Genomic DNA, 20201 nt, shown 5'->3' with positions numbered 1-20201 from the left:
CTATTTTTCCCTTTCCTCCTTTGGGCCTTAAATCAATTGGATTCTTCTATAGCCTCAACATTTCCTTTAATTAATATTCCCTTTATTTCTGAGTTTGAGATTACGAAAGAACAGATAGACTTTTGAACTTTCTTATTTTAAATATGCAATGAGATTTTTGTAGTTTTAAAGATATATCATTAAGAATAAATTAAGAAAATTAAAGTTAAATTACTTTTAATATAAAAAGATGTTATTTATTATTTTTGGATAGACTAACAAAAAGAAATTATGTCACAAAAAATAAAACTGAGGGGTACATTCATGCAGATTTTATTTCTTCTCAATAATTAAGCAGAACTGAACACATGATATAGATGCTGAAATGAATGAACTAGTGATTTCATTTGTTAAATGTCAATTATAGATTTTCATGTAGTAAATTGAAGTTCTTTATTTTTATTACATTTCTTTCTCTGTCTAAACGTGCAGATATAATTACATCTTTGGTTGCAGATATAAAACAAATTTGCTCATCATAATTATGGAATTAGCAAATGAAGTAAGTTTATTTCATAAATTTCAACTAAGCTAAAAGCGGAGCCGGCCACATCACTTCATTTGCATAAATACTGATCCTAAAACCGAATAAAATTAACTACTTTGCGTACCTAATGCACCATAGAATTAAAAGTATTTCTGGTTGCTTTTACTGCATCCTTTTTTCTTTCATCGCTTTTGATTTCTATAACAAGAAAATAATAGGGGAAAAAAATAGAAATTTAATAATGTAGAGTAAACATGTAAACCAAAAGTACTTTGTGTAATAAGGAAAAAGATACAAATTGTCACTGCACTTTGCGAAATAGTTTATATTTATCAACCATTAAAAATTGGGGTCAATCGTTACCCCTGCTATTACGAAAATGGCACATATTCACCCTTATTCCTAGATGAAAAATTATTAGAGTTAAATTAACACTAAACTCTTTATTAGCACTTGAGTTCGCCACGTGTCTAGTATTTATCTTAATCCACCCTTTTTTAACCAGCTCCCTCCCCATCCAATCCACTCATCATACCATTGTTAACACACCATTCCCATAAAAAAAACCTTTAAAATAACAAATCACAACCGGCGTGGGAGATTCCTCTGACCACCAGCTTACTACATTGTTACCGTTTTCTTCCTCCTTACCGGATAAAATTACTTATTTTCCGTGAAAATATTTTTCATAAAAGTAATTTTTTTTATACCAAACACACTCTGAGTGTGAAAACTTTTTCAAAGTTTTCAAAATTATACTTATCCATTGTGTATAAGCCGAAGTCAAACAAACCTTAGTTACTAACTTATTATATCACTTTTTACTTTAGCCCGTGCTGAGCCCGGGCCTAATTTCAAAAACTAAAGCTTGCAAGAGTATTTTCTTACTTTGAACTTCTATTTGACTTTTAAAAATATATATTCCTATAAGTTCTTGAAGTCCAACTGAGTCTTAGCATGTTAATCCTGTTTGACCTGTCAAATTTTTTTTGTTTTCTAATTTTTATTTTAAAGAATTTAGCAAGTAAAATATTAGATGTTCAACTTTTAATTTGGTAATTGATTCTACTAATGAAAAAAATTCTTATGCACATTATAAAATGAGATATTTGTAGTGTGATGTCGTAAAGATGAGTTGATTAGACAATTTGATATTAAAAAGGCGGCAACTATATTTTGTAAAATTACTATACACATCGAAAATCATAATAATATTTTTCATACAAAAAAGTAGGTATATAAAATTTTATCGAGTAGTTTTATCATGTAGATGGTATTGGATAAATCTTTATACATTGCAACAATGTTTGTCATTTGATAAATAAATTTTGGTGTAACGTATTTAGAAACATGACATTTATGCTCTTTTCCTCAAACATTTACATATAAACAGTGCCATCTTTCAAGAGAGATTGGTTAAATTTTCAAACATATGAACGCGATATACATGATCATAAGTAAATAAATTAGTTAGAAGCTACATAGAAAATCTTGAATTAATAACTTATCTTTGTGTTTTCTTGCCACTTTTAATTTTAAAAAAAATTAAAGAAACATCAACAATATTATATTTCTACACTTGTATTATAATAGGAAACTCATGAAATTCCTCATAACTAAACATATCATATAAAATAAAAATATCGTAATGTTTGTGGACGTTTATACAAAATTGAATACCAATAATTTAAAAAGTTTACTCTTGTTCCCTTTAATATTATACTATTTCATGTTTACTTCGTATAAAAAAGAATGACATCTTTTAGATACAAATTTCTTTATTTACATAATTTAGTTTCATTAAGTGTATACTTGCTAAGATATCTTATTTATATGTTTGATAAAAATATAAGACAACATTATAGTATTCCATCCGTCTTTTAATATTTTTGTTGAAAGCCGAATCCAAATTAAGCATAGTAGTAATTTGTAAATATTATGCACCTTTTGAAAAACTAACGTGAATCTAATACTATGATTGTTACCATATGTTAAGCTTAGAACAAAATCGGTACTAATTGCAAATAAATATCCTATGTTTTGAAAAGTTAGAAGGAGTAAAGACTATGACAAAGCAATCGCAGTAGCCAAGAGCGGGTCCCACATGGGTGATTTTGTCTTGGGAAGTAATCATGATATTATATGGGTAGTAGAATTGTCGGAAGCTACAGTAATTACTTTTTTCAGCCAATGGAATCAGTTGATATTGATGTAATTACAAAATTATCCTTATGACCCAAATAGTTACCGGATGTAGCTCATTTCTCGGCATTTCAAATTCGATGATATACTATTCTTCTCGATCTGTTCTAAAATAAATGATATATTTTAAAATTTGAAAATAATTTAATTTAAACTTATTATTTTATTCTTATAAAATTTTTTTATAATCACACAAATATCATGATCACACAAAAATTTTATCTATTAAATTTTTAAGATCACAAATTTTAAAAGTCATTCTTCTTTTTTCTTAAAATTCGCATCGAGTCAAATTAACTCACCGCTATGCAAATTGAGATTGAACTTAAAAGTACGGAACTCATTCGTTATGGTAATGTTATAATCCATATATTTTAATTTTGAAATAAATTTATTTCCTTTAATTTTATCCATTACGAAATTCTTTACTAAAACCAAATCAAAATGATTTGACGGCTGCCATTATAGTACAAATAAACCGGTTAAGTGTATAGGATAATCTCTGTCAACGTGGACCATGTGTAGATTTATTAATTTCATTTTGTCCCATACCAAACTCTAATAAATTCTCTTCAATACAACTTCAACGCTCAGATATTTAGCTCAATATATTTTGCAGATTCCCACTTTCTCCAAATAAACATATTGTTGTTCTGAAAATTTCAATCCTAGTAAAAATTACATAAAAATGGCAAGCAGTTTCAGAAGAATTGGAAAATTGGCTTCAATATCTTCCAAAAATCAAAGTAGGGGATTCTCGTCAACAGTTGATCAGACGCTTAAAAAAAGTGAAGGAATCAGTCCGAGCAAATCTGTCAACCTTTTTACTGCTATTAATCAAGCTCTTCACATCGCCTTAGACTCTGATCCTCGGTATCTTTTTAATTGTATTTGTATTTTTTTCCAATTTCCTTTTTTGGTAAGTGTACGAAAAAGTTGTAAAGTTTTGCTGTCCCTAGATCACTCTATCGCTCAATCACGAATTAGAAATTAGCAAAGCGGGAAAAGAAAGAGGGAAGGTGGTAGTACGTTGTTGTTAATTTGCTTGATTAACAAAAGAAAAAAGTATTACTAGTACTGTACTTTTAAACTATGTGGATGGAGGAAAAGGGGAAAAAAGAAGAAAAAAGAAAAATACAATCTTTAAGTTATTCGGGAATAATACTGATGGATAAATTGAATGGTCAACAAAGATTTCATAATGAGAATCTCAAGTTGGAGAAGGTGGAGAAAGCAAGTTCCTTTCCTTGTACAAATACAGTTTCTAAGTAAAAAGCCAAGAAGCTATCTTTTCGTTAAAGTGAAATGATTATTTTTTATACCACCTCTCAATTCTCATTTGGAGGGTCATAAGTATATGATATTTGGTATAATATTTAAAATTTCCATTTTTTAAAACATGATTTAGCTGGTCTATGCTGATCAAAGACTGGTCAAATGTCCTTAAGAAACAGAAATAGTCCATTCTTTTTGTATTTTTTTTTTTTTAATTTTGTGATAAATTTTCCAACAGAAGCTTTATTATTGGCTATCTATTCTCATCATGTTTTTGTATCAGTTATGTGAATGCTTTAGACCAATCTCATTTATGCATCATTTGTCATTTGCTATGTACTTTGCATCACAACTTCTTTTAAGCGCTGACACATGAATGGATAAGAAGGGGGTAGTGGTGAGGGAGAGGAGATGTCGCTCCCACAACGTTCTCGTTCGTTACTTTTCTGCATGAATAACTGTATCGTTTGTATTATCTCAAGAATACCTATTTTATTTTCCCAGAACAGTATTTACGAGTAATGCAACAACGTATTAGCGTTAAGCTTCTCCAGAAGTATAAGGATGATAGCTTGAGCCTTCAGCTTTTGATTCCTTACCTTCATAGGAGGAGTTACCAGTCACTTCCAGCTTTAATTTGGAATATTAGTTGATGCAGACATGCAAATCCCAGTATACTTGCTTAGATTACATCTAAATAACATCCAAACTTCTTCAAGTAATGCTGACCATTTAAGCTGGATCTACTCTTGCTCAATAATAGATTATGCTTTTGCCAGCCTGTTCTCTTTTTACTCGCAATTTTTATGTGCTTGTTTATGGTTGATTGATGAAATATGAATTTTTTTCTCAGTGCTTATGTATTTGGAGAAGATGTTGGTTTCGGTGGTGTCTTTCGTTGCACTACTGGATTAGCTGACCGATTTGGGAAACAAAGGGTTTTTAATACTCCTTTATGTGAGCAGGTATATCTGTAGCTTATCTACCATATTGCACATCTGCTCTAGCCCTTTCTGGGTGAAAGATCTGAGCAATAAATCAATAGTACTAGCTGTTTCTTTGTTTTTATAATAAGAAATTGAGCATAAATTTCATTTGATACAATGCGTGGTGCATAACAGCCTTACCGTTTAGTTCCCCCACCATCCCAAATTACTTTCTTGTGAGAAGAAATGTATCCAATAATGGTTTTTGATGTGCAGGGTATAGTTGGATTTGCTATTGGTCTGGCTGCAATGGTCAGTTTCTGAGCTCTAAATACTGAAAGCTAAATAGATGTTAACTTTTTGCTGATATTGTTATTTTTTGCGTCCTAAAATTTCAGGATAATCGAGCTATAGCAGAAATTCAATTTGCAGATTATATTTTTCCTGCTTTTGATCAGGTATGCATCTTTGCCGAGTCACGTACTAGCATATCGGCATGACATTTGTTGACTGTCAGATTTTTCGTTTTGTAGATCGTCAATGAAGCTGCGAAATTCAGATATAGGAGTGGTAATCAGTTCAACTGCGGAGGTAATTGGAGGAGAACATATGATTTTATTGCACTTCATCATTTTATCTAAGTTTCAAGATGCTGAGCTGCCTCATGGTTTCCAGGCTTAACTATTAGAGCACCTTATGGAGCTGTTGGACATGGCGGGCATTACCACTCACAATCCCCCGAATCTTTCTTCTGCCATGTTCCTGGTATAAAGGTATCCCACGTCTTTCTTTGCATCTTACACTTGTCAGGTTCTTTTAAATGATTTTCTCAAAATCACCATATTACATTTTTAGTTTCCTCTTTAATTCTTTACGGAGCATCGGCACTATTGATTTGATTGACTCCTTTCCACGTGCTAGTGTTATTGAAATAACCCTATCACCATTCTTTTTTAGTTCCACAACCTTATTCATAAGTTCGGGTGCTAAAATGATTTTCATGCGTTTAATGTAATTTAAACCCTCTGTAGTTAATCGCTCTAGCCTTTTCCCGTACACGTAGTCTTATGTAAACGCGCAATATAAATTCTCCTCGTTAAGGTATCTAGTAATTTTATTATCTTATCTGTCAATCAACCTAAATTCGCATGGCAAATGTGATGGAACCGACTTCTTTACCCATACCATCCATAACTGGAACCCTTACTTATACTTACTCAGATCCAGTGCCGGAGCCGAAAAATTTCACTAAGGGGAGTCGAAATATAAACAAGTAAACACATGAAGAAGCCAAGGGCATTCTACATATAGTGTATATACCTAAAAAGAAATTTTACCTAGATACACAGTAATTTTCCAGCGAAGGGTTGTCAATTTACCCCCCTTGGATGAAGGTGAGCCTGCTCAAATCCAAGTGGTGAGGTGATGGAACGCTTTTCCTTTTTTGTTTTTCATCACGCCGAGGTGCGGATGTAGCATGTACCCAGGAGAGCACATCTTGATGCATTTAGTATTGTGAAGATTTCTCATAAATTGACTTCTTTTAGCTGGTTTTTGCCTTAACCCAGTCCTCATTTATGTGGGTTTAGTACTGGCAATGCGAGTTCAAATAGGATGCTAGCAAACACATGTAAAGTTTTCCGTCTCTACAAGACGGACATTCTTTTTTTTTTCCTTTTGATAAGTCTCTACAAGATGGACATCCAATATTTGTTTGTCAAGTTCTTCCCTGCAAATGAGAAAAATCGTTATTCTCCAAATACAGTATATATATTGAGTTTCTCCATTCGTGATCCATCACCATCATGGGCATTGGTTGGATTGTTGACTGATTATTTTTCGAGGTTGCTTGTTTCCTTTCTTGATTTAAAGTGAAGCACCAAGCTCCGTGATTCCATTAGTATCTTCTATATGCTCACTCTGTTTTCCCTCTCTGTCACCTTTTTGCTCATAGTGTCTCCTCCTAAAGGATTCTGGGAATAATTATTTATATTTACTTTTCTGAAATTCTTGATATATTTTCTTTAGAAACCAGATGCACGTCCGTTTTACTTATAGAATTGAATGCATACCTTTGACAACTTTTGCGCAATTATTTGTGTAAGGTGGTCATCCCACGCAGTCCACATCAAGCAAAAGGATTGCTGTTGTCGTCCATACGTGACCCAAATCCTGTAGTCTTTTTTGAGCCAAAGGTAATCTCTTTTTCCTTCCTCGTAATACTCTTTGCTGCAGTTAGATATTGAATATGTCTGGATGAATCTCAGATGCTTTACCGGATGGCTGTTGAAGAAGTTCCTGAAGATGATTATATGTTGCCTCTCTCTGAGGCAGAGGTATGATGTTTTGTTTAATTGTTTATTATGAATTTGAAAGCTGAAGAGCATGCTACCATTATCTTATCAAAAAGATCTGAAGTGCATGCAAAAATGCAGGTCATCAGGGAAGGTAGTGATATCACATTAGTTGGTTGGGGAGCTCAGCTATCTACTATGGAGCAGGCATGCATTGAAGCTGCAAAGGTGAATACTAGTTTCTATTAGATCTGTTATAATCTGTTGCCTTGAATAGATTTCTTGTCATTCCACTAGTTCTTTTTACCAGTATAAATGCATTTTATGGTTTTTGCATGCTCAAACTTCTTTCTCACGCTTGGTATCTATCAGCTAATCTTTCAGCTGTACCTCTTATGTACTTCTCCTGATTACTTATCAGCTTTTAAATACGTATATTCTATAGGAAGGGATCTCATGCGAACTGATTGACCTTAAAACTTTAATACCATGGGACAAGGAAACAGTAGAGGCTTCTGTCAAAAAGACAGGAAGGCTTCTGGTGAGTATTTTAATCAATGCTTTATGGAATTGAAGAGGTAATCTCATCCTAATTAAATAACTTACGAAGTTTTCTTGTGTTGTAGGTTAGTCATGAAGCTCCTGTGACAGGTGGATTTGGTGCTGAAATTTCTGCATCTATAGTTGAACGTTGCTTTACGAGAGTAAGTATTTACTTATTTTAGGTCTCCTTTGTAGACTTCTGTTAGTTTCCTTTTTCTTTCCTGGATCACCATAATAAATGTCAAACCTTATATAAGATCTCATAGGCAAGGTCATATGTCCTCTGTGCTTTTGGATTTGTGAAACATAGTTGAAGTAAGCAGTCTTAAGGAATAACGAGTGGTACCTAGGTTGTTTGGAAAAATGCAAACAGCTTGGAGCTTTTGCTATACTCCTGGTGATCTTGGACTTGGGCGTCATATCTTACTTGTGCGAGTGGGTGAGGCTACTGAACCTGTCAGTGTTGTCTAGCATCTGGGTAACTGGGTTAGCTAAAAGTTAAGTATTTGCCACATGCCTTATCTCAGGTTCAGTTACTGGGTCCTGTTTTAAACCAAAAGTGCTTTATGAATCGGAACCTTGTATGGGTATCAATATGCTTTGCTGTGCACATGAATAATTTATGTATTAGAGTTGATTGCTCTGGATAGGGGTGTTTTAGTAAGGCCCTTCTGTTTGTTGAGGATGTCAGTAACAGACTAACATGCTGCAAGAATATGAGCATTTTAGTTCTCCAATCTCTTTTTATCAAATAGAAAATGCCATAACGAGTAACCATGATTTAAAATTAATGAATCTAACCTTTAAAGTTCTTAACACTGAATTCATTTTAATTTTGAAGTGATGGGTTCAAAATTTAATATTTGGTGACATCTTAGTGGTTTCATGCACGCACACACAGAGATAAAGGTTTTTTGTCGAAATACTGGGTTCAGTTGAATCCGTTAAACATAGACTCCATCTGCATCTGTGTATTCTCATATTCCTATGTTTTTCTCATGTTCCAATATTTTGTTAAGACGTTACGAAATGAAGTACTTCTAAGTGTTCAATATTTGAGTTGCTTTGCAGTTAGAAGCTCCAGTGGCCAGAGTATGTGGGTTAGATACCCCTTTTCCTCTTGTCTTCGAACCCTTTTACTTGCCTACAAAGAACAAGGTAACTGGTCTTGAAACTTTTCATTTTTAAAAGATTTCACCCAGAGTCTGACTAAAGTACTGATCCTTCTTTGTTTGCAGATACTGGACGCAATCAAATCTACTGTGAATTACTAATGCTCTTCCACTCATGTGGAGCCAGTGCCACACTAGATTGTTATTTCAACTAATTTATGCATTGTGTAGTTCATGATTGGGTGTCTTGTATTAACATACAAGTACAAAACATTCCCTATTATTTCTACTACTAATAACAATTAATTCAATGAAAGATCTATATTCGGTTACCCCTATCATTCTCGTACTGGCTCGCTGCTATCTGTTTTGGTGCCTAAGCTGCGTTATTTGAATCTAGATTGTCCATCTTACATAGCTTTCGTATGACCCATCATTATAAAGGTAATTGGTGAAACAGAGAAATGAAATGTCATTTACTACACAGTTTTGAGTTTCTCAAAAGGTGCTCCTGGCCATCCACAAGTAGTTTTATCAAATTTTGACCCCCTCCCCCTTTCTTTCTTTCAACAACTTTTAAAGTTTAAAAAAGAATTACTCCCTCCGTTTGACATATTTTACTTATTAAGAGTCAAATTGTATGTGTTTTGACCAATATTTTAAAATATACTTTTTGATCATATGTATTTTTCGTATAATTTTTGAATATTTAAATTTTATTTTAAAATACTAAGTTAAATTAAGTCAATTTAGCTTAAAAATTTAGTCAAATTGATTCTCGATAAGCGAAGAATGAGTACTTTATTTCTAAATAGTAAACTGATTACTAAACAACTTAATGCTAGAAAATATTTACCTATATGTTTGGTATGATAGTCATTTTTAATGAAAAGTATGAACGTTTCTCCGGTTGGAGCGCACAACTTACTTCCCCTTACGATAAACTAGGGGTCATTGAAAGATTCATATACTCAAGCTACTTCGACCACTGTTGGTTTACATTTTTCGGATCATCGTCGAGAAAGCACCCCGAGAGCTAAGCTTAAAAGCTAACTGTTTTAGCAGTAAATGAAGGAACTATAAACATGAACAAGAACAACACAAGATTAACAAGCATCAATGTGGCCAAAGTTCAGGGAAAGGACAATTGTGGAATAATATCATATCAATATAGTCCATAGTCCATAGTCCAACAAAAGAATGGCTCACCCACACACAGTATATATAAAGCTAACATGTCTATGCACAGTTAAAACTGAGAAAGTATTCCTCACTTCATTCAAAGTCGGGTTGGCTGATGATTCCCGGTTGAGAGGCAACTATATTTTTGTACATAAAGCTATAATTTAGGAACAGGAAAAACTTTCGACACAGAAGGCAAGTAATACAAATACTTTTCAGGTCCGACTGAGGAGAACTAAATCAAAAAACCGCTTTAAAACATTAAGACTCAACAACTACGAGAATCAGGAACCAACGACTAGCTCCCTTTTTTTTTCTCTCCCCCAATTGAATTTATGATATGCTACAAGTGAAGTAATACAGTTATCGGGATCCTCCTAAAGTTCCACCCTATCAGTTTTAATTTAAACAAACGTCCATAAAAGCTGATGCCTCATTTATAGAATATCTACAGTTAAAGAAAAACAAAGAAGTCTCCAAATATGAACCACCCTGCAGTCAGTCATAGCAGATGCTCCACTGCATGAAACAGTCTCTCAACTCTGCGAGCAACCAACATCAGTAATATAAAGATGAGGATTAGTTCGCTACCAATATAGAGCAACAAACTGCATTTACTTGATATAAAATCACTTTAGTGCAACAGAGCTCCCTACAATTGCACATGGTGCTCAAATAAAGAATACCCCGCCCCTCTTTTTTTCTAAAACTAATGATCTTCTCCTGAACTATTTCATCTTTCTTTTTTGAGTTCCTCTCAAAGCTAAAAGTTAACGCCACAGGAGCTTCAACATTGCATGGCAAAGACAAATAAATTTTCTTCTCTTTAAACATAAAGGGAAAGGGAAACATTTTCTGCTACAAGCATCTCGGTTTTCCTCTCACCAATAAATGGTTTCACTATTCCATCCAAAAGCAAGACATACAAAATCATTTTTTCGTGGCATCTAATGCATTAACTACAAATAAGAACTAGAAAATTACTCCTCGTGTATTAATGCATGCTAAATAACTGACTAGCTTTTCCCCAGCACTTAGAAGTACCAACCCCTTTATCTCATATTTAAAAGGCTATCATCAGAATACCCTCCAATTGACAGCGAAACTACAGTTCATTAAGCTGGATTTGAGCCAGCTTATCACAGCTGTCAGAACCCCCCCCCCGGTTGTTGAGTAATGGACTAATATTTTATCACCCAAAACAAAAGTTGTGCACATACAAACAACCGATTGCCATACCATTGCTGATTCTTCCTGAACTCAGTAAGAACTGGGTATATGTTCTCAAAGGCAGTATATGTCTCATCTCTAACCTGAAATTCATATAAAATGCTGAGCATGGTAAACCACCAGCATAACATGTAGAAATTTAAAGAAGAATCCATCAGAAGGCAGAGACTATGTATTACCTTAGCTCCTGTGATGACAATTTTCCCAGAAACAAAAATAAGCAGCACTATTTTTGGTTGTTTCATGCGATATATTAATCCAGGGAATAGTTCTGGCTCGTACTGTACCAAGAAAATTGGAAGATGATAAATACAGGGAGGAATATCAAAGTCAATATATCTGTCAGAATTCCCACTAAACAGCTCCTTCGACATTCTATTTAAGATGTCATGATTCTAATGAATATATCAAGGTACTGAAACTCGAGCATTGCCACCTGGCCAACCACTCGGAACTATGTACCAGTTGCTTTTCTGGTCAGAAACAAGGGTAAAACTCATTTTACATCACAAATAATAAGTGATGCACAAGGGACAGTTTACCACAAATCACTAGAACTTAGCACAAACCACTCCCTATTATGATACAACATTTATCCCATGAACTAATTATTTACCAAAATTGGAACATGTTTACAATATTGCAAAAGGGAATGCAGTGACCGCGAGAGAGACTGAGGACTGCATAGTTATAGCAACAGTAGTTTGACCATAAAGAAAGGAAGCAAGTGCGTCGATTGGCTAGAATTGGAGCTAGATTTTATTTATCTTTCCGTTCTTCTAACTCCCCCCCCCCCCCCATATGCAGAAAGGAGGGGAATATAGCACCAACATCACTGGTAATATAATCAGGAAGGTCGCAAACTTTCGGTATGTAACAAATACTAACAGGCTGCATTAGAAGATCCAAAACACATGCTGAAAGGTTCTTTGCCAATCAGTGGACTCGAGCCTACTTGGACACAAATCAAGATCTAAGTTCAGCTTTAACTATCTTCATCAAAATTCAGTTAACTAAATGGTTTCTCTAAAAATGGGTGATAATAATTACAGAAAACAAATCGATCTTAGTACACATACCATATTTTGTAAATGAAGTTAAATTGACTGACATAACTATATTATTTAGTAGGAAAAAATATTATAGTAGTAATTGATAAATAATTGTGATGAGGAAACATCAAACCATGGTTTAAGTTTGAATTGTTAATGGATATAATTGGTAGAAGATCTGAAGTTCTACAGTGTGTCAAATACTTCAGACTTGTCAAAGCACAGGATGTCATCAATTGGGAATGGACGATTATCATTCATGACCCAGGTTTTGTCACTTCAATTCGGCACCATTTGCAGCTAACCCATGGTTAAACCAAGACCATCACTAGTGACTTTTCTGGTTGATAATGACCCAACCAATTCGAGGAATAGATTTTTGTTCTCAAGCTTGTTTGCTTATTCTATGCTAGCAAAAGCATTGTTGACCTCACAGTTTCACATAAAATTTCAGAGTCCTTTGAAGTTCCGTGCATTTCAAATAACATACGTTTTAAGGCAATTGACATGAAGAGGTCAACAATGCCTAATATCTCAAACCACTGATACATCAAATTCTAAGAATTTTATCTGTTACCATTACAATTGCAGGATACTGCATATGAAAACTGATAAATAGGAAGACATATCGAGGAAAAAGGTCAGTAATACTTCCAACAAATTCAAGAGAAATGATACATCGAAATTTCAAAAACTTGATCTGCTACAGATACAATTAGAGGATAATACAAAAGAAGACTGAAAAATAGAAAGAAGGCAAAAGCTGATTCTTGTCTGACAGAGTAACCCAACCAAATAACCGCAGATCAATCAGATGAAGGGCTTATACCTTATAGGTATAACAGGATTGCAATTACAATATTCACTAGATTTATGAATACTAAGAAATAGTGATATAATATGTCAATACTTACACTTGAGAAAGCACCGTGGGCATATGCAAGGCCTTCAAGTCGAATAGGAAATTTAACATCACAAGAACCAACTATATTCTGGATCTTAAAATCCTACAATGGAGCAAAACAATTCAAATAACTGAAACATATAGCAGAAACAGCAAAAAGAACAAAATTGCAGCTAGACTAGGATTATTTGGCAACTTCTCCTATAATTGTGTATTGTTTCCAGAAAACTAGGAACAAAGAAGAGAAGCTTTGCCTAGAAGCGTTTTAAGTCATTCTGAAGCATTTTCAAAGCACGTGTCAATTCTTGAAAAAAAAAATATAATGTCTTAGCCGCTTCCAGAACATTGCAAACTGCGTACTGAAGGCTTTCAAGCACATATCCCAGCTCACAACGGTTATAAAGTTTTCTCTGCACAACTTGTTGATTGAGGATGTAATTTTACCTTTGGCCTTGGTTCTAGGGAATATCAAAGCACCAGACTAGCCTGTCGAATAGATCACTCCCTCTGAAGGCTCAAATCGATATTCTGATTTTTCTTTTGTAGTGATATCATTAATATACTTAATGTCTTCTTATTTATGTATATGGGAAAATCCTTTATTCACGTGAAAATAGGTACCGGCATTGACAGGTTAGGTCCATCCAGCTATAGTGGATTAGATCCAAGGGTAGTTATGAGGTAAATTTTAGAAAAGCGTTTGCACCCTATGATGGACAAATGTTCCAAAATATGTAAAGAATGCAGTAATCAGGATAGAAACATAAACATATTTTTCCCTTTTTTTTTTTTTCTGAAGAGGCAGTTTTTCTCCTTTCCTATTCCTTATTTTCATTCTCACATCCAGGATAAGGGAAGGGGATATGTATAGTTTTCTATAAAATCTCAATAAACTGAATAACTGAGCAAAAGTGGTTACCTTAAACTTGGCTGGAAAACCAAGCTTTTGAATGATTCTAGCATACTGTAAAAGATTAGGAAAACATCAAAGTAAGAAAGATAGGCACTTCAAATAAAAAGAAAATGAGAACTTGACAATTTATGAAAATAACTACTGAAGACATAAAAAGCCTGCTGAACAGTCGGAACCTTTTCAAGAAATATACTAGACAGATGCTAAATCCAAATTAGTATTGTCTGATTCATTGAACTTTCTGATAAAGTTTGTCTGATTCAGTGAACTTAGATAAGCATCTGGATTCATCATAAAGGATACAATACTAGCTATTAACTAGTACATACTTTCCGTGCTGCCAACTTTGATTGTTGTTCACTTTTTGCTCCAGTACAGACCTGAGACAAATAAATTCACAATTAGAAGGCATGAGTTTTAAGCAGAAAGTAGATAATAAAATGAGTATTTCTGGATAGCAATGAGAAGCTATGTTGCTCAGATCCTTCAATAGTCTTGCCGCACCCATGTCGATCCTACACGATTTGGGTGTGGGTGTGGGAGTGGGTGTGGGATCTGCACTCGATTTAGTCAACCTAACTTGGGTGTTTGACTTCACCTATCGCCAAGTATAGGTTGATTGGGTATTTGGTTTGACTTTTGAGGTTATGTCATATACTCCCTCTGTTTCAAAAAGATTGGCACTATTTCCTTATTAGTCTGTTTCAAAAAGATTGGCACTATTTCCTTATCAGTTTGTTTCAAAAAGATTGGCACTATGACACCTTTCAATATTTACTTAATAAGAAGCATTTATAACCACACAAATGTTATGACAGGTTTCAGACCACAAGTTTCAAAAGTTTTAGAACCACACAAATGCTATGGCTTATTTAAGACCACATATCTCAAAAGTCTTTCCTTCCTTATTAAAGTTTGTGCCAAGTCAAATTAAGATAATCTTTATGAAACGGAGGGAGAGTGTGTGTGTGTGTGATATATTAGAACACTTTACTATTTTACCAGATAACTTATGAATAAAATATTTAAGTCTTAACAAAGAATTTAATTATACTAGCTTTTATATAATTTCAATAAACTGACGAAATATATACTTATATATATATATCGTAATATACATTTATTGGTTTCATCTTAACACCCGCACCCATACTCCTACATGTATCCCCGAATCCCAAAAGTCGGGTGATGACAAATCCGACTTCTAAATCCGAACCCCTGTCAGGTGCCCACACCCCTATCCGAGCAACATAGATGAGAAGTTCATGAACAAGGTTAAATTTTAAGTTCCAGAATTATTTGAATCAATCAACAAGATCAGTAACAATGTCAATACTTGCTAAGACCAAACCCATCAAAAACCGTTTAAAACTTACCATCTTCCCAGAAGCAAAAATCAGTGCTGTAGTTTTTGGTTCTCTAATTCTCATGATCACTGCAGCAAAACGCTGAAAACACAATAACTAGTTAAAACGATATATACTTTCATTCTCAATTGCTTGACAAAGATGCACGGATGATGCAACAACAAACATCCATAGCTAAGTCGGTTCAGCAGATTCAAGTGGAATACAGGTTTACGAAAGAGGTTACACAGTATAACTTTGGAAGCAAATATAAAACAATTACTACTCAATTGCTCTACACACAGATTCATGTCATAGTAAACAGTTTACATAGATGCCTCATACTAATGATAGAATACCTACTTTGAATGATTCATGGATTACTTCGTATGAAACTGAGAATAGATACAATCTTATATATTGTCAAACCATAAATAGGAATATCAAATATATCATCTTAGAGCTCAAAAATCAAGTGAACAAAGTAGGGAAAAACAAACATACGAGATATCACTGACTAAGGAAATCCAATTACACAATGGTGAGCAATTCCTAGCTGACATGGGCAAGTTGGTAACAAAGATAAGACTTGGATAAGTGACAAAGATAAGTAACAAAGATACTCCACATTGAAGACTAGGTGACCATCAGATAAGGCTTAAAAATAAAGTGAGTTGTTAAGTGCCAAAAAAACACCAAATTGGACTTATGATTTGCGGATCATAGTTGTGGTACCCCCACCCCCCACCCACCCCCAAAAAAACAACCCTTAATACCTAAACCAAAATGGAAAAGAGGGGAAAATAATGGACGCAAGCAAACCAAGCTGCTAAGGCTCACGAGCACCCAGTTTTTGTAAAAGATCAAGCTCCATATTTTAAGCAAAACTCAAGCTGACTCATGCTCTGATGAAATGATTGCAAACCAAGTTCAACTAGTTAAAATTGCATGGCCATATATGCGTGTACAATATATAAACCCCATGATCAACTATGCTCAACTCACCACAAGTTGCAAGCCAAGCTCAACAAGTTAATTATATGTGTACATATAAAGAAGATACCTAAATATTCTTTTAGATATTCTAAAAACCTCCAAACGGAACTCTCTCAATTCAATCTCACTAATAATCTCTTTTCTTCTTAATCTCTTATCTTCTCTCTCTATCTCCTCCACTCTCCCCTATATCCATCATTTTATCTGTCCATTTCAAACTCTACCTTCCCCCCTCCCCACCTAGGGTTCTCTCAAAAGGATAGTTCACTTTCTTCATCTCATTTTGTTCTCATTCTTCTCTCTTCAACCATAAATATCATGCAACTGCCATAATGAAGCTTATTCTAAGTATGTTTGATCCTGAGACTGAGATAATGTTAATGAGGAATTTTAAGTGCACTGTGAATCTAAAACAGTTTCAGCATTTAGGGCACTGATTAAAATATCAGATACATAAAGATGTGACATCCCAGTGCCATACTTTCATATCTAATCAAACTGGCCCTGGTGTTGAAAACAATTTCTGGATGTGGAAATAGAATAACTCCTATATCTTTTTTATTATAATAGGATAACTCCCATATGCATAAACACATCGATATATATTATATTTAAATATAAAGACTTCTATATCAGCACAAACAGTGGCAAAAGACATTCTGTTTATTTGGGATTCCACAAGAAATATTCTAATAAATTAGACATTCTCCAGTTTTATGTAGAGAAAGAATGAAAGAGATGCAATTGATTTCATTCTTAGGGGGTTCATCCTTAGCTTGTTACAATAAATGAAGAGACCAAGGCCTTGATCGAACTCAAGTTGGTCAATAACTAAGCTGAATGAATACAGCTCGTACTTTAATTTTAATTAATCGAGCTGATCTCAGAACTTAGTTTTGGAACTACGCCGAACTAGAGCACAAGCCTCAGCTGAGACGTGCTACTGGTGACCAAGCATTCAAAAAATAAGACCACTTTGTTCACAAGTCCTTATTCCGGTCTCTGTTACTCGCTTACGCTTCTTTTTGTGAGCACTAAATCTTAAAAATATGAAAGCAAAAAAGAAATGAATCCATTCACAAAGTTAGATCTTAAAACAAGTCATTTGCAAGGAAACCGCTAAAGGGAAAAATTTGAGAATGGCCTCACAACAGTCACATGCTCAAACAAAGTTCACTTGATCCTGCAGGAGGCACCTATTATCTCCCCAAATTTCACCGCCAAAAAAGCAACAAGTGAAAGTTAATTTTTTTTTTCAAAATCATTAAGTTTAAAATAAATCATTTTGCAAAGGAACAGGTTAGCACACGTAACAAATCTCTGACAATCTCATAATAAGGAGATCTCAATGCACAGAACTCCATTCACATGTTAGATAAAACTCATTGTGAATGTGCATTAAGAGGATCAATGATCTTATAAACAATTATAACAAACTATGGCACATAAAGATACCTTTGGATTGTACTCTGCATTTCGAGCTTGAAGTGCAATGGCTTTAAGGTCCAACTTGCAGTCCAGATTTACTGTTGACACAATATTCCTAGCAGTGAAAAAGTATGACAGACACATAGGTCAGTTAGAGGAAATCTACTTTCAAAATCCAAACTACTGAGAGCTTGCACCACTAAAGTTATTCACCACCAAAAGTACTTTTATCACTTGTTGTTCAACTTTTGTAAACCGAAAGTGTGCACGTAAGCAACACAAGAAAATTTGCCAGGTAATAGAAGAGAATTATTAACTAATTACATATTTCTGTCTTTCGATGTTATTACTCGTTTAACAAGAAGACTGAAAAAGATTTGAGAATAATATTATAAAAGTTCTTACACACGTTACTTTTAAAATAAAATAAAAAATAAAAAATTGTGCACATATCTTATTTGAAATTCGAAAATTTTATGAACCAAACTTTCTTCTTTTCAGTTCCCCGTTTTCAGTTTCTCTCTTCTGCTCCATCCGTCTTAATGCAATTAATATAAATATTTGTTTTCCCAAACATAATTTTGACAAGTTAATAGAACTCTTTGAGTCTGAATATTTCATTCCAATGATCGTTTAGAAAGCATTAAATACTATGTTTTCGGGGTAAGCGTTAATGACCAATGACTTGTAAACAATTCGTAGGCCCTATTACTAGCATTTATTGCTGATAAACATAGTAGAAGTAATGAGAAATAACTTACTGGAGGGTAGGGACTATTCCAGAAGGGTGCTTGGTGAGATCCACTGGTTGGCTCCCTTCCAATCCCTGATCCGCCATTCCTCTTTTAACTCCCTACACAAACCTCTACAAAATGGATTAAAGTAGCAGATATTATCAATATCTCCTTCATAAAGTATACTAATACAGCAACAACTACACGTCAATCCCAAGCTAATTGGGTCGACTATATGAATACTCACTATCCAAGTCCCTCCACTTAGATCCATCTCAATTCAACATTCAAAAGATTAGTTCACTAACACTAAAAGTTATCTATATTTTCTACAAATTCAATACATCTCCTTCATCAATAATAAAAATAATAATTTCTCCAGCTAGAACTAAAGGATAAAAGACCAGAGGTTCCTTGGTACACAAAGCCGGACCGTAGTGAGGGTGCCAGTGAAATAGTGTAAGTGACACAAGACAGTTAAAATAACCTAATAAAACAATAATAACTCTTCCCCTAAAGAAGAAAAATCCAATATCAATTCTGCACCCTCAGTCTCACCCTCCCCAATTTTTTTATTTTATTAATTGTTATTTCCCATTCAAGCAAATCAGGAGAATTAGGACAAGTTTGCTTATGCAAAATCAAGTGTATGTGCGAGTGTGTAAGATTTTCAATAGAACTCAACACGGAAAAAGAATGACTATAATGTAGCGCAAATTCGCACATAATTCAGACATAGACTTTGATTCAGCTCATATAAGAAATCGTTGCAATAAAACTCGGAATATTGAGGTTTACAACTTGCTTAATGAAACAATATCAGACGATGATGAAAAAATTGGTTCAGATTCAGACCTTTGAGTGTAAAATCTAAACCTAGGGTTTGCTTAAATTCTGCTGATTCAGAGCTCAAAATTGGAGCGAAAAGTTGATTTTCGAAGGTGTACAGAAAGAAATATAGGAATTGAAGCGGTAAGAATTTGAAAGAGAAGTTCTTTTATATGATAGAGGAAGATTTTTGTAGAGGTAGAGGTTATATAGAGGGGAGAAAAGAGAGTTGGAAAAGAGGAACGATTTGAAGAGCTTATGCGAAGACGTGTGGGATTTGGGTATTTGTGTGATGGGGTGATGGATATAATTTACTTAATTAACCTTGTATGGCTGAATGTTGTTTAATGTCTTGATGGGTAGAATGGTAATTTCAATACAGGCGCGTGAATGCCAAAAAGATTCGAGTATTTGTGTGATGGGTATTAAATTACGGAATTAACCTCATGTGGCTAACAGATGGTCCATGTTTCGAATGGATAGAATAGTAATAAAGCTTTGATCAATAGACAATAAAGGCTATAAATGGCTAAATAGATCATGACACGTGTCCTTTTTATGTATTTTTCTTATGGAAGTGGGGAAATTATTTTGCTCATAATATGAGTTTTTTGGCCTTTTACAAACTTATTTTTAGTTTTATGACCCTACCTCTTTTTTTTTACACATAGAAGATTTACTTTTACACATGAGAGATCTTTCATTTACAC

General features: G+C 34.0%; 2 protein-coding genes across 5 annotated transcripts; one reads left to right on the top strand and one right to left on the bottom strand.

Moving 5' to 3' along the window:
* The first annotated feature begins 3232 nt into the window (after positions 1-3232).
* LOC104100658 (2-oxoisovalerate dehydrogenase subunit beta 1, mitochondrial-like) lies at positions 3233-9216 on the top strand. Of its 2 annotated transcripts, XM_070191879.1 has the most exons (13): positions 3233-3601; positions 4857-4968; positions 5206-5241; positions 5328-5387; positions 5463-5520; positions 5605-5702; positions 7035-7124; positions 7197-7265; positions 7365-7451; positions 7669-7764; positions 7850-7927; positions 8838-8924; positions 9005-9216. In XM_070191879.1, exons 1-13 carry the CDS (start codon positions 3417-3419, stop codon positions 9038-9040), a joined length of 1092 nt encoding a protein of 363 aa, XP_070047980.1. In that variant the 5' UTR covers positions 3233-3416; the 3' UTR covers positions 9041-9216. The 2 variants fall into 2 exon arrangements, with proteins under 2 accessions (XP_070047980.1, XP_070047984.1); XM_070191883.1 differs by lacking the exons at positions 7669-7764; positions 7850-7927 and having other exon boundaries at positions 3314-3601.
* A 1120-nt stretch (positions 9217-10336) lies between these two features.
* LOC104102329 (TATA-box-binding protein) lies at positions 10337-19753 on the bottom strand. Of its 3 annotated transcripts, none has more exons than XM_070191877.1 (10): positions 19519-19752; positions 18691-18794; positions 17957-18044; positions 15536-15607; positions 14489-14539; positions 14166-14210; positions 13257-13349; positions 11470-11571; positions 11300-11373; positions 10337-10602 (listed from the first exon to the last, which is right to left on the bottom strand). In XM_070191877.1, coding segments are annotated over exons 2-10 (603 nt in total). In that variant the 5' UTR covers positions 18768-18794; positions 19519-19752; the 3' UTR covers positions 10337-10601. The 3 variants fall into 3 exon arrangements, with proteins under 3 accessions (XP_070047978.1, XP_070047971.1, XP_070047979.1); XM_070191870.1 differs by having other exon boundaries at positions 18691-18782; XM_070191878.1 differs by lacking the exon at positions 13257-13349 and having other exon boundaries at positions 18691-18782; positions 19519-19753.
* Positions 19754-20201: the final 448 nt, after the last annotated feature.

Source organism: Nicotiana tomentosiformis, chromosome 1 (assembly GCF_000390325.3).
Source record: "Nicotiana tomentosiformis chromosome 1, ASM39032v3, whole genome shotgun sequence".
In the NCBI taxonomy this organism is placed as follows: domain Eukaryota; kingdom Viridiplantae; phylum Streptophyta; class Magnoliopsida; order Solanales; family Solanaceae; genus Nicotiana; species Nicotiana tomentosiformis.
This window is presented reverse-complemented; position numbering and strand designations above follow the sequence as displayed.